We start from the raw sequence: 14,920 nt of genomic DNA on the forward strand, positions 1-14,920 counted from the left end.
CAGCAAAGGACCTTGTGAAGATGCTGGAGGAAACATGTACAAAAGTATTTATATCCATAGTAATACGAGTCCTATATCGACATAACCTGAAAGGCCGCTCAGCAAGGAAGAAGCCACTGCTCCTAAACCGCCATAAAAAAAGCCAGACTACAGTTTGCAACTGCACATGAGGACAAAGATCATACTTTTTGGAGAAATGTCCTCTGTTCTGATGAAACAAAAATAGAACTGTTTGGCCAGCTCCTCCGACACATTGGTGCGGCTGGCTTCCGGGTTGGATGTGCATTGTGTCAAGAAACAGTGTGGCTAGGTTGGGTTGTGTTTCGGAGGACGCATGGCTCTCTACCTTCGCCTCTCCTGAGTCCGTACGGGAGTTGCAGTGACGAGACAAGACTTTAACTACTACCAATTGGATACCATGAAATTGGGGAGAAAAAAGGGGTAATATATATATATATATATATATATATATATATATATACTGCTCAAAAAAATAAAGGGAACACTAAAATAACACATCCTAGATCTGAATGAATGAAATATTCTTATTAAATACTTTTTTCTTTACATAGTTGAATGTGCTGACAACAAAATCACACAAAAATTATCAATGGAAATCAAATTTATCAACCCATGGAGGTCTGGATTTGGAGTCACACTCAAAATGAAAGTGGAAAACCACACTACAGGCTGATCCAACTTTGATGTAATGTCCTTAAAACAAGTCAAAATGAGGCTCAGTAGTGTGTGTGGCCTCCACGTGCCTGTATGACCTCCCTACAATGCCTGGGCATGCTCTTGATGAGGTGGCAGATGGTCTCCTGAGGGATCTCCTCCCAGACCTGGACTAAAGCAGAGCGAGACATGATGTCCCAGATGTGCTCAATTGGATTCAGGTCTGGGGAACGGGCGGGCCAGTCCATAGCATCAATGCCTTCCTCTTGCAGGAACTGCTGACACACTCCAGCCACATGAGGTCTAGCATTGTCTTGCATTAGGAGGAACCCAGGGCCAACCGCACTAGTATATGGTGATCCAACTTTGATGTAATGTCCTTAAAACAAGTCAAAATGAGGCTCAGTAGTGTGTGTGGCCTCCACGTGCCTGTATGACCTCCCTACAATGCCTGGGCATGCTCCTGATGAGGTGGCGGATGGTCTCCTGAGGGATCTCCCAGACCTGGACTAAAGCATCCGCCATCTCCTGGACAGTCTGTGGTGCAACGTGGCGTTGGTGGATGGAGCGAGACATGATGTCCCAGATGTGCTCAATTGGATTCAGGTCTGGGGAACGGGCGGGCCAGTCCATAACATCAATGCCTTCCTCTTGCAGGAACTGCTGACACACTCCAGCCACATGAGGTCTAGCATTGTCTTGCATTAGGAGGAACCCAGGGCCAACCGCACTAGTATATGGTCTCACAAGGTGTCTGAGGATCTCATCTCGGTACCTAATGGCAGTCAGGCTACCTCTGGCGAGCACATGCAGCTGTGCGGCCCCCCAAAGAAATGCCACCCCACACCATGACTGACCCACCGCCAAACCGGTCATGCTGGAGGATGTTGCAGGCAGCAGAACGTTCTCCACGGCGTCTCCAGACTCTGTCACGTCTGTCACGTGCTCAGTGTGAACCTGCTTTCATCTGTGAAGAGCACAGGGCGCCAGTGGCGAATTTGATTTGCCAATCTTTGTGTTCTCTGGCAAATGCCAAACGTCCTGCGCGGTGTTGGGCTGTAGCACAACCCCCACCTGTGGACGTCGGGCCCTCATACCACCCTCATGGAGTCTGTTTCTGACCGTTTGAGCAGACACATGCACATTTGTGGCCTGCTGGAGGTCATTTTGCAGGGCTCTGGCAGTGTTCCTCCTGCTCCTCCTTCCACAAAGGCGGAGGTAGCGGTCCTGCTGCTGGGTTGTTGCCCTCCTACGGCCTCCTCCACGTCTCCTGATGTACTGGCCTGTCTCCTGGTAGCGCCTCCATGCTCTGGACACTACGCTGACAGACACAGCAAACCTTCTTGCCACATCTCGCATTGATGTGCCATCCTGGATGAGCTGCACTACCTGAGCCACTTGTGTGGGTTGTAGACTCCGTCTCATGCTACCACTAGAGTGAAAGCACCGCCAGCATTCAAAAGTGACCAAAACATCAGCCAGGAAGAATAGGAACTGAGAAGTGGTCTGTGGTTACCACCTGCATAACCACTCCTTTATTGGGGGTGTCTTGCTAATTGCCTATAATTTCCACCTGCACAACAGCATGTGACATTTATTGTCAATCAGTGTTGCTTCCTAAGTGGACAGTGATTTCACAGAAGTGTGATTGACTTGGAGTTACATTGTGTTGTTTATGTGTTCCCTTTATTTTTTTGAGCAGTGTATATATATATACATAAAAAGAAGGCCTACAAACCTGACTCAGTTACAACTTATTGTGGGAAGCTTGTAGAAGGCTACCTGAAACGTTTGACCCAAGTTAAACAATTTAAAGGCAATGCTACCAAATACTAATTGAGTGTATGTAAACTTCTGACCCACTGGGAATGTGATGAAAGAAATCACATCTGAAATAAACCATTCTCTCTACTATTATTCTGACATTTCACATTCTTAAAATAAAGTGGTGATCCTAACTAACCTAAGACCGGGAATTTTTACTAGGACTAAATGTCAGGAATTGTGAAAAACTGAGTTTAAATGTATTTGGCTAAGGGGTATGTAAACTTCCGACTTCAACTGTAACTCTGCTGGATTTCTCAGTGGAAAAGTACAAAACGATACAATAAACTTCAGGTAAGGAGCGTTGGGCCAGTAACTGAAAGGTTGTAGGATTGAATCCCCGAGCTGACAAAGTAAAATTCATTTCTCGCTGTCAATAATGGCTGATCCCCTGGCTGTGGTCCCACTCTCAGTGGGAGTGTAATATGCAAAAAAAAACAATTTCACACCTGTGCAGGTTACCCACTTGTACATACAGTGAAACAGGACTATATGAGCACCCCCTAATTATTAAATTTTTATTGAAGTCATCCTCAGGTGTCCAACATTAATTGGGAGTTCTATCCTCCGGCTGGGGATGAGCTTGATAACAGGTCTACTCTCCTGCGAACCGGGAGTCATGGAACTTCGGGAGGGAAGATCTGACAAAGAACACATTATTTTAGCAATAATAAGGTTCCCAGCAATCAAGTATGCTGTAATGGTCGATTTGAAACCCAAAACCTGTTACTTTTTGTCATATAGCAGACACTCTTATCCAGAGTGACTTACAGTAGCGAGTGCATACATTTTCATACTAATCCCCCATGGGAATCAAACCCCCAACCCTGGTGTTACAAGCACCATGCTCTACCAACAAAGCCACCCTCTTATAGGCTGATTCCAGATGTTTGTTTATTAATAATGTGAAGACCAATCAGTGGCAAGTATTGGAGTCAACATGAGCCAGCATCGCTGTGGAATGCTTGACACCTTGTAGAGTCCACGCCCCGAGAAATTGAGGCTGTTCTGAGGGCAAAGGGGGGGTGCAACTCAATATTAGGAAGGTGTTCCTAATGTTTTGTACACTCAGTGTATACTTTTGTGTGGCAAAGCCATTTTTTTATGAACATACAATAAAGTTACTTATTTTCAAATAGCCTCACTAATCCTTGGAATCAACAAAGCAAATAGTCAACAGCAAAACACTACTAGTAGGTTGATATAATTTTATATAGCAAAATAATCCCCTGAAGTATTTGCTAAGGAGGGTGACATCAAATAGCACACTGCAACACAGTTAAGGCATAAATGTGAAATGGTTAATAAAGTAATCTTGGTGTTTTGTCATAATTACAGTGCCACCCCTCAAAAATGTATTCATTTTCTCCCAGCAGCTACATAACTAGGGCCATGTTTTGGTCAATCATGTCACATGACCTGGATTTTAACTTTTATTTTAAGCCTTTTCCAGAAATGAGAATTAGAAGAAAAAAATGAAGCATTGTCTGAAGGATAGTGCTGGACCATCTGACATTAAAAAAAAATGGGGAAGTTTGATGAAAAAGCTTTAAATAAAGTTTAAAATCCAGGTCATGAGATTAACCAAAACACAGGGCTCCCTACACAAACAATGTCAAATGTTAGATTATACACCGCCCCCTATTGATATGGATGAAACCGTTTCCATAACTAATAATATTGAAAAATAATGAGATTTAACTTGGTTAGAAAATATTTATTGAGACGTCATCAAACCAAAAATGTTCCAGATACAATGTCCATTAGAGACCAATACAGGAGCGATTCAAATGTATCATTGCTCATTTGACAGTCCAAAAGGTTCATATCAATAAAAGTGAACAGCTACATACATACATTCACCATAGACTAGTCTCTTAAGTGTTTCCATAGAAATGCCAGTCATACAGAACCCAGAGACTCATGTTCACATTATTCAAACCAGTGAAGAGGAATAGGGACAAGTCAAACAATGCCCCCGACTTCGTGGGGAGTTGAGAGTTTACTGATAATAAGGGCGGTAGCGGGACTGATCGGGGTGATGGGGTCCAGGCATCTGGCCCTGAGGTGGGGGGCCCTGCATCCTTGGAGGAGGAGGCCCTCTAGGGGCAGGCCACATCCCAGGGCTCAGACCCCCTTGCTGGTTAAAAGGGGGACTGAGTGTGCCCTGGTCCTCAGGGAACTGCTGCATGGAGTTAGGGTTGTAGTGGTGGGGAGGGGGAGCGTTGACTGGAGGACCACCGTGTTGAGGTGGGGGGCCTGGAGGAGGGTGGTTCATGTAGGGGGGCATCTGACCCATGATGTGTCCTGGCGGGGGTGTAATGGGAGGAGGTGCGTTGGACATGGGCGGGGGAGGGCCGGCCTGGTTGTACACCATGTGGGGTGTCCCAGAGCCCTGGGGCGGGTGCTGCATGGGGTGGTTGATGGGTGGAGGGGGAGGAGGCGGAGGGCCATAGTGCTGCTGCGGTGGCGCCATCATGTGGTGGGGGTGGGACACTACAGGCTGACCAGGGTAGTCAGGGTGGTGGTGTGGGGGTGGAGCAGGGCCCGGGCCAGGAGGGAGAGGGTCACGGGAGGAAGAGGTGGAGGAAGAACCGGAGTCATCCTGGATTGGCACGGTGATGAGGTTGCTGCGTGCGCGTGTAGTTACCGTGGCGATGCGAAAGGTCTCCTGGGAAAGAGGAGGTGCATCATGGGAAGCCTGTGGTGGCTGACTGTAGGGGTCATGACCCCCGTGTTGGAGGGAGGGCGGGAGGTGCCCTTGAGTCTTGGGCAGGTGAGGGGGGGGCACACGGAAGCGGTCAGGCACCTCTGTGGATGGGGGAAGGTGCAGGGCGTCCTGGCGGCTTGCCAAGGCCTTGGCTGCCCTCATGTGGCGGTGGTTGATGTGGGCTTGCAGGTCACGCTGGGAAAGGTAGGTGCGCTTGCAGCCTTGCACGATGCTGCACATGTAGAGGGAGCCACGCAGACACTGTTCGATGCGCTGGACCGGGTCTGTGCAGCTGAAGAGCTGCATACTAAACAACACAAAGGTTTAGTTAGTAAGTGCAGACAGCAACCACACATACAGATAGTATATTTGTGTTTTATTTATTTAACCAGGCAAGTCAGTTATGAACAAATTATTTTTTACAATGACGGCCTACCCTGGCCAAAACCTAACCCGGGCGACGCTGGGCCAATTGTGCGCTACCCTATGGGACTCCCAATCACGGCCAGTTGTGATACAGCCTGGAATCGAACTAGTGTCTGTAGTGCCTTAGACCGCTGCGCCACTCAAGAGACCTGCATATGGACAGTTGAATACACTAGTGCAGCGATTCTCAACTGGTGGGACATTTTGAATGGGTCGCAGGTAGTAATGGGGAAACATTTCCAGCCAATTGTGTAGAAAATAGGTTCATTACGGGAGGCTTTGATCAACACTGTGTACACTAGTGGCACCTAATGGTCAAAATAATTTAGAACAGGCAAATTGGTATACATGACATCACACATGCCTTCACGCTTTGTCTTCTACCGAAACCAATCAGGTGGTTGTTCGACAAAACGAAGCGCCGAACGTCATTGATCGCGTGCTTCTGATAAAGGGATACAAGCCTCGGCACACTGTTTAGAAGCAAGCTGCTTAGCGATTTCGATGCCCCGGGGCTCCGGTATCAAAAGTAACGCCACTAGACACGGCTGTCTTGAGTAAAAATGTATAAATACTCCAGTCAGAACTTAAACAACTACAACCAGTTAGAAAGTGTGTAGAAATTATATAATTATAATAAAAACACTCTCTTTTCTATTTTTGTTCAATCAAAGTATTTTTTACATCGCTATTGGCAGAGCTGGTTGATTTTGGGGTCTCAAACCAGTGAGCTTATTAACATTCTTCATCAAGAATATGGGGGAAAATGTATTATTGACAATGAAAAATGTGGGAATGTCTTTCCCTTGTCATATAATTTCTACCTTTACTATCAATACAGCATTGAAGATATTTTTCCAGATTGCATATATATATATAGACTCTAATTTTTTTCTACTGTGTTATTGACTTGTTAATTGTTTACTCCATGTGTAACTCTGTGTTGTCTGTTCACACTGCTATGCTTTATCTTGGCCAGGTCGCAGTTGCAAATGAGAACTTGTTCTCAACTAGCCTACCTGGTTAAATAAAGTTTAATAAAAAAGAAATAAAATTTGGGATATTTTTTGTTTCACAATGCGAATATTGGGTTGCGACTGAGACAACCTGGTTCAATTTGGGTCCAGAGGCAAAACCAGTTGAGAACCACTGGTTAAAAAAATAAAAGTCAAGAGCTTACCCTGGGCACATCTTGTCTCCCTTCTTCTCGTGGAGCAAAGCACACTCATAACAGAACACATGCTTGCATGGAATCTGGTGAGTAAATACAGGTAATAACATAAGCTGCTGCACTCATAGCCTCTTACTATAAAACATTTTTAAGAGCCACATAACACACTATGTAAAACGTGATCGAAGAGACATACCATGCGTCCATAGATCCTTATGGGCAGACCACACTTGTCACAAAAGTGTGCTGGAATGTCATCCTTTTCACCTATCAAATTCAACTGTGGGGAAAATACCAAGAGGTCTATGACACAGTAATGATGTAGGTGGAATGCATCCCCCCCCCCCCCAACAATAGATTTTGAAACACTACCTTAAAGTCCCAAAACATTTGCTGGGGGAACCTCCGTTGACTTGCAAACACATCCCCAGCCTTGGTACCACTGTCGAACCTCTCCTCTTGCTTGAAGCTAAAACTCTCTAGAAAACACAGATATGTTGCCTTACTGTATTCCCATATGAAAGCTTGCTTCTATGACATAGAAACAGGTTTTCCTACCCCAAATCTAGCCCATGGGAATTAAAACTGAGAAAATGAGAAAGCACTTGTGGCTGGCTAACCTTCATCCCCAGCCTGGGGTTTGGAGGGCTGCCTGCCCATGGGTCTTTGTGTCCGGGGAGCAGGTTTGCTCCTGATGGTTGGTTTGGAGATGAGTTTGATGGGGATGCGTCTGCGGACATCAGGGCCCCCAAGACTCCCCGAGCCGTCCGTGCCTTGCAGGTCATTGTCTGTGGGAAAACGATGGATCATTCAAAATGTCAGTGACCTGAGTCAGTCATTTGCTACCAAGCAAACATTTACATGATACTTGCTACTAGCAATTACACTATAAGTTGACAATCCATAGGTGATCAAAACCGTGATAAATAGTTCAGTAAAGCGCTAATGTTTCATTTTAGCCAACGCTAACAGTGTCTGGAGTTGCAGAAATTGATGGAGAATGCAGACCGTAGCTAGCACTTAATCTAAGCTACAAACATCGCATTATTTATTTTGAATATTTTGTGGTTAGAGTACTGTCCTGACAATTTAAGTTATTAGCTTTGCACTGGCAGATCAACTACAACCGTCACTTTATTCTAAAAAGTATAGCTAGCTAGCTAGCTACTACTGTGGCAACACAGATCTGCGGAAACTAAAGTTAGCAATATATTAGCTATTTAGCTAGCAGTGGGCTGGCAACGAGAGGTTGCTACAAGGCCTCAATTTTTGTACTTTAAACACTCCACTGATAATACTTGTAAAGTATAACTGAACATGAATAAGATTACAAATTAAATCTATTTCGCTGTGTATCAAGTTAAATCTACTGATACACAAATAAAACTAAAATACAGCTGAAACTGGAGAGTAAATAGTCTCTTACCACTTTGGTCCATAATTCACCGCAATGCTGTATGGGAAAGTATAATAAAAGGGGAGGAGTGGAGTTCAACCACTGAGGGGTCGTTACCACAGCCACAAAGTCTTAACCCCCGCCCATTTCTACAATTGACCTTCTTAAAATCTCATTTTAAACCTAACTACACTGCTAACCCGAAAAAGCACATTTCTGTTTTCATTCATTTTTACGATATAGTCTATTTTTACTTTGTGGTGTGGTAATAACTAGTGGAAACCATCACTGATGTGTAAAGAACGAGAGTTCAACCAAAGACAGTACAGTATGAAGATAGGCAGAAACGGCTTCTTTAATAGAAATCCCCGAGCACGCTTGTCGGCGATGTCATTGCGACATTGGCTAGCTAAAGGCCGCGTTTCAAACTCATTAAAGACACACCCTCGCCTTGTGCCCTTGGGGGAATCCCCGCGGCCATATTTGTCTTCGGTCCAAATGATAAGCAAGAGAAGTTTGCAACATAAACTCCTCAGCTCTCGTTTTTAATGGAGTTTGCGAGTTATTCAATTATGTTCACTTCGGGCCTGAAACGCCCCATAATTCAATTCGCGATGATTGTACATCCTCCAAAACTTCAATGTCAATATGGAGTCAACATTCAAGTGTAAGTCAATAAGTTAGAAGTTGTGCTACTAATGCACAGACACATCTCGTAAAAGTAATAATGTTTTTATTTGGTTAGCTTTTGGAAATTGTAGAAATACATTTTTTTCCTTCTTCAGTAGTAACTAGGCAGGCTAACATTAGTTAGCTAATTAATTTGCTAGCTATCATACAGTAGGTGTATATTAATAATTATATAGTTAATATAAGTAGACATGCAATCATAATTGACTGTAGCCATATAAAGCACCCAAAAGCGACCAGTGGCTGAAAACACAACCTTGAGTGACGAATTTCCGGGCAAGGGCGGTCCATTTAAAACTAATTCCTTCCTCCCCCCTTAAAAAAATAAATAATAATTCCTTCCTCCATCGCCCTGCAAGTGTAAACTCGTCAGACATCATAAAACGTCTCGTCTTTTACGTGTTTGGAATGCAGCCAAACTCATGTGCAGAAACAAACTGCGCATGTGCATGCTGCCAAATCAAAGGCTCTCCTTCAATATTAAGTCGTTTTTGACGAAAATGAAAACGTGTCAGTTTTTGACTTTGTTGAGGTTGTAGTTATAACATCTTTAGCTACTAAAGACATTGGCTCAAATTAAGATTTTAAGAAAATTGACAACTAAGGAATAATTTTTCACTTCTATTGACTTCTCAAACCAAAGTCACCTGATGTTGCATCTCTGGGTTTAAAAACTCTGGTTCAATGCAGCTCCTCCTTTCTTCATTTCATCCGGGAGGCTAGACGCTTTGTTGTGTGTTGCTGCTTTTCACAGTTCGGAAAGTTCATTGCACATTTGTTCTAATTAGATGTCGAGAGTCTATATACCAGCATTCCCCGTGTGGGTGAGGGGTTGGCATCACTAGCACACTATTTGGGAGACCGATACTAACGAATATCCACCAACAAACTTTACTCTAGAGCTGGCTGAATATGTTTGGACGTATAACTATTTCAGGTTTGATGATGAATACTCCCTCCAAACGAATGGAACATCAATGGGCTCCACATTCGCTCCGAGCTATGCTAATTTCTATGTGGGTATTTTTGAAGAACGTTTTGTTAATAATGAAAATAAAAATCCATTTTTGAATAAAGTCCTGAAATGGTATCGATATATTGACATTTTTTTGCATATGGGAAGGAACGGAAAAAGAGCCGTCAGATTTTATGGCGCTACTCAATGACATTGACCCCAATCTCAAATTCACAATTGAATGTGACACTCAACGTGTTCATTACCTCGATATGTGGATTGAGAAATCAAATGGAACCCTGTTTACAACTCTGTATAGAAAAGAAACGGGTGGAAATACTATATTACAGGGGGACAGCTTCCATCCTGAGCTTAAAAAGAGGACTTCCAAGAAGCCAGTATTTCAGACTGCGCGGTATGTGCCACTCCACAGACGATTATCTAGAAAAAGAAGCGGAGATGCGCATTAGGTTTCTAAGAAGAGGCTATTCGCCACAATATGTGGATGAAGCTCTTAATTTGGCATTAGGAAAAACAGGAGTTGAACTGCTAAAAAAAAGACCCGCTAAAGAACATTCCGTAATGTTCACAACCACATATACTTTGAACTCGCGAAAAGTGGGAGATGTGGTCAAGAAACACTAGCATATTTTATCATCGGACCCGGTTTTGCCGGCTGAATTTAAAAATCTACCACTGATTGTGTATAGGAGAGGTCGCAATTTACGGGATAAATTGGTTCATGCCAACTGACAGCCACAAAAGAAAATCAGCCAGGCTCTTTTACACCCTCTTCGAAATTATAGCTATAAATGCAGAGGATGCGCACAGTGCAACAATATGATGAAGTGTGAATATTTCTGCCACCCACACACAGGAAAACGGTTCCAAATAAATTACATTATTACGTGTTACACCACCCATGTTATTTACATTATTTATTGTCCATGTGGGCCTATCTCTGTCGGTAAAACCTCTCGAGAATTAGTGAACATAAAAGTTCAATCAGGAGAAACGAAAGGGATTATCCAGTCGCAGTACATTTTAATGACCTAAAGCATGACATTTCTACCTTTAGATTTTGTGGCATAGGGAAAGTTAAGATATCAGACAGGGGAGGTGATAATAATACTCTGAGTAAAATATAATGTTTTGGGATTTTCACCCTGCAGACATTATTTCCTAAAGGACTTAATGATGAAATGCCTAAGTATGTTATGTTGTGAATTTGAACATGAATTATGTCCCTATTTAAGATTACTCTGTTTTTCGTACGATGTACCAAATTATTAATGAGAACTTGCTATGTCCTCATTGTGATTTTACAGACGTGTTTAATACGTCTTATTTACACACTTTATTCGAATATTTATGAAATGCATATTGTTATATTTGGTTGCACTTATTTGATTTTCCTTCGCCTCCAACCCCTGTCGATGCGTGGAACGGATGTGGGTGGGGCTAGGTCTACATAAGGGTGTAATTATTATTATTTTTTTTTATCACAAAAGCTCTGACGAGGCTGTGAGGCCGATACATAAGCTTATTTAAGATCAGTGATTCTATCAAGAGCAGTGTGCGGTTTCCTTTTTCCTTCATCTTGTTCAACTGTTGCCATGCACCTGCAAAAAAGATTGATCAGATGTGTGAGTGCCTTTTTGAATTTTAAAACATTTGTTCACAAAAAAGAGGATATGGGGAAAAAGGAAAATGCACCATCATCTAACCAGATACTGTATATATCCTTTTTTGGTCTCCCGAAATGCTCAGCGTCCAAGGCACTGCATATCAGTGCAAGAGGCTGTCACTACAGTCCTGGTTTGAATCCAGACTGTATCACATCCGGCCATGATTGGAAGTCCCATAGGACGGCGCACAATTGGCCCAGCGTCGTCTGGGTTTGGCCGGGGTAGGCCTTCATTGTAAATAAGAATTTGTTCTTAACTGACTTGCCTAGTTAAATAAAGGTTAAATAAAACATTTAAAAAATACCACTATCCCCAATACACCCCACCATCCCTTCCCACTACTTTGGCTGTAACCCCGTCTCTCAAAACCCCCTTTAGTTCTTCTGCACTAAAATCTTTGACACCCAAAAACATCTCTACTGCTGCAGTGCTCTCACCCTGGAAACATCAACCTGTCTCACTTACATAGGACATTTCTGATCCCAAGCAACATGGCCACCCCCTAATTGAAGCATTCCACCTTTTCCACCAAACCTACACACTCTCCCATGCCCTCCTGCACACTTCTCACACCTCGGAATCTCCCTCCTAAATACTGCTGCAACATGACCATAAACTTGGCACCTGAAACACCATAGTGGGTTTGAAACAAAAGCTCTCCGGATGTACAGTAACACAAATGTGGAAAAAGTCAAAGGGTGTGAATGCATACAAACTCAGAAGGACAGGCAGGGTCTCCTCAGGCTTGTGCTTGCCACCGGGTCTGCATCAGTCGATCCACCTCAACACTCAACGCTACCCCAGTTATCACTCCTTTCAGCAGTGCTCTACTCCGGAGAGCAAAGCAGGACACAGCTCTCATCCCGAGTCGCATAGCGCCCCCTCCCTCTGGGCAGCAGACACACAAAAAAACTCTACTCAAGTCCACTTCTGGATACTTTGACTGAATTGACAAGAACCAACTCCTTCTTCACACATCCTGATACCGCAAACTGTGCCAAAAGGCATGGATCTACTTTCTCCAAGAATTGTACTCCCACTGGGCTAGAGTCATCTCGGCCATTTTCCTGATCATTAGGGTGAGGCTCGGAAGCCTTCACATCACCTGTCGGTGCAGGTTCTTCCTCTTCACTTCTGTCAGGTTCAATTTCTGAGAGTTCACTATCTGTTGACTGCTCAGGGGTTTCAGGCACGTAATTATCTATTCTGTACTTGACTCAAAGGAGAAAGTACTGTGCTTGTATTTCGCAGATGTTGGTTTGGGTTTGAACCTCACGCTCTTCTTTCAGCCTCGCTTCATCTTGCCATGCGCCATAAATTCCATCTTCCGCATTCATCCCAGCATCTAACAAATATAATAAAATATGCAAATCTAACAAATTAAAGTCAATATCTTTATCATACATAATAACTGAGTTGCAAATGTAACGCATTGTGTTTGTGCAGAAAAATGTATGTTTGAACATTGTATTAGATCTGTAGGCATACATGAACAATAAAAGTTATTCCATACACAGTGCAGATGATGCATGGTAATTTCTGTATTCAACTGGTAATTAGTGGTAAATCACTTGATTATCTTTTGATGGGATTATCGAAGACCTCTAGTCCAATCTAGTGGAAAAGGGCCTTATCAGAGGAGCAGGCCAAGACCATTAGGTCCACTATCCTAGACAGTAATGTTGCAGACAGGAAATGTCATATACTGTATATTTGTGATTTATTTACATTAATTTGCAGCTTGTTGTCAACAATCCACTTAAGCCCCAACCTGGTCCCAATGTATTGAAAACTTTAGTAGACAGACATAAAATTCCTCATGCATGTAGCCAGGACCTGGTGAATATTATTATTTTTTAAATATACTGTTTATCCCAATCATAATGTAATAATTGAAATTATATTGTTTGATAAATCGACAGTTTTGACAGGAAACAGATGCAAAGTTTTATAGTTTATTCCTCGTCTCTCTCTGAAGTCCTTGCGCCAAAAATGTTAGACGGACCAAGATTCAAAGGTCAGATAATGAAGGAAGAGGTGGTGTTTGCTCAGTTGTGTCTAGGACATTGAACTCGTCATTAAATTTGGTTGGCATGCATGGTTTGTCATTGAGGTTGGACGAATTTGGAAGGGCTGGGGAAGGGTCTGTTAGAAGTTAGCAGGGCTCTTTTAAATGTTCTTAATAGTACAGTTAGGTAGGTGGATCTAATGTAAACCGTGATTGACCACACACTCCAGCACAGTAGGTGGCAGTATGCACCTTAAAGTTTGTGGTTTAAAAGCAAGTGGTTTGAGTAAATGAGATAATGATAATGGACCTTTTTACACAGTTTCTCGACTGTGTCCAGCTTGCTAATAATCACAGAAATTCAAGCTAGACTGTTAGGGAGTAAATACTTTAAAATGACTCAATATACACTGAACAGAAATATAAACGCAACATGTAAATTGTTAGTCCCAAAATATGTTTACATTCTGGTTAGTGAGCATTTCTCCTTTGCCAAGATAACCCATCCACCTGACAGGTGTGGCATATCAAGAAGCTTTTGTCACAGAAGAAGTTTTGTCATACAACACAATGCCACAGATGTCTCAAGTTTTGAGTAAGCATGCAGTATGCTGACTGCAGGAATGTCCACCAGAGCTGTTGCCAGAGAATGTAATGCTCATGTATCTACCATAAGCCACCTCCAACGTAGTTTTAGAGAATTTGGCAGTATGTCCAACCGGCATCACAACCGCAGGCTACGTGCATTGCGTCGTGTAGGTGAGCGGTTTGCTAATGTCAACATTGTGAACAGAGTGCCCCATGCTGGCGGTGGGGTTATGGTATGGGCAGGCATAAGCATGATAATGCACGGGGCGGCAGGTAGCATAGTGGTTGGACTAGTAACCGAAAGGTTGCAAGAACGAATCCCTGAGCTGACAAGGTAAAAATATGTTGTTCTGCCCCTGAATAACCCACTTTTCCTGGGCTGTCATTGAAAAATAAGAATTTGTTCTTAACTGACTTGCTTAGTTAAATAAAGGATAAAAAATAAAAAGAAATGTTGCAAGGATTTGTACATAAACTGAAAATGTCCCATGGCCTGCATACTCACCAGACATGTCACCCATTGAGCATGTTTGGGATGCTCTAGATTGACATGTACCACAGGCACAGCATGTTCCAGTTCCCGCCAATATCCAGCAATTTTGCACAGCCATTGAAGAAAATTGTGGGACAACATTCCACAATCAACAGCCTGATCAACTTTATGCGAAGGAAATGTGTTGCGCTACATGAGGCAAATGGTGGTCACACCAGATACTAACTTTTCTGATCCACGCCCCTAACTTAAAAAAAAGAAAAGTTATCTGTGACCAACAGGTGCATGCATATCTG

General features: G+C 43.1%; 1 protein-coding gene across 2 annotated transcripts; it reads right to left on the reverse strand.

Annotated features, from left to right (window-relative positions):
* Nucleotides 1–4,201: 4,201 nt before the first annotated feature.
* LOC110501036 (E3 ubiquitin-protein ligase Hakai-like) lies at nucleotides 4,202–14,737 on the reverse strand. 2 transcript variants are annotated; one of them, XM_021578535.3, is made up of 6 exons: nucleotides 14,637–14,737; nucleotides 7,427–7,594; nucleotides 7,179–7,285; nucleotides 7,003–7,086; nucleotides 6,816–6,889; nucleotides 4,202–5,516 (listed from the first exon to the last, which is right to left on the reverse strand). In XM_021578535.3, the coding sequence occupies exons 1-6, from the start codon at nucleotides 14,650–14,652 to the stop codon at nucleotides 4,502–4,504; spliced, it is 1,464 nt and encodes a 487-aa protein (XP_021434210.3). In that variant the 5' UTR covers nucleotides 14,653–14,737; the 3' UTR covers nucleotides 4,202–4,501. The 2 variants fall into 2 exon arrangements, with proteins under 2 accessions (XP_021434210.3, XP_036813279.1); XM_036957384.2 differs by lacking the exon at nucleotides 14,637–14,737 and adding an exon at nucleotides 8,233–8,807.
* Between the last annotated feature and the right edge of the window lie 183 nt (nucleotides 14,738–14,920).

Source organism: Oncorhynchus mykiss, chromosome 21, assembly GCF_057628025.1.
Source record: "Oncorhynchus mykiss isolate SJ-2025 chromosome 21, ASM5762802v1, whole genome shotgun sequence".
Classification (NCBI taxonomy): Eukaryota; Metazoa; Chordata; class Actinopteri; order Salmoniformes; family Salmonidae; genus Oncorhynchus; species Oncorhynchus mykiss.

Bases quoted from the DNA above. Each gene is read 5' to 3' on its own strand.
- LOC110501036 (XM_021578535.3), bottom strand. The intron at 7,087-7,178 runs GTAGTGTTTCAA...TTTTCCCCACAG, and splicing joins AAATGTTTTGGGACTTTAAG to TTGAATTTGATAGGTGAAAA. The intron at 6,890-7,002 runs GTATGTCTCTTC...TTTACTCACCAG, and splicing joins TAAGGATCTATGGACGCATG to ATTCCATGCAAGCATGTGTT.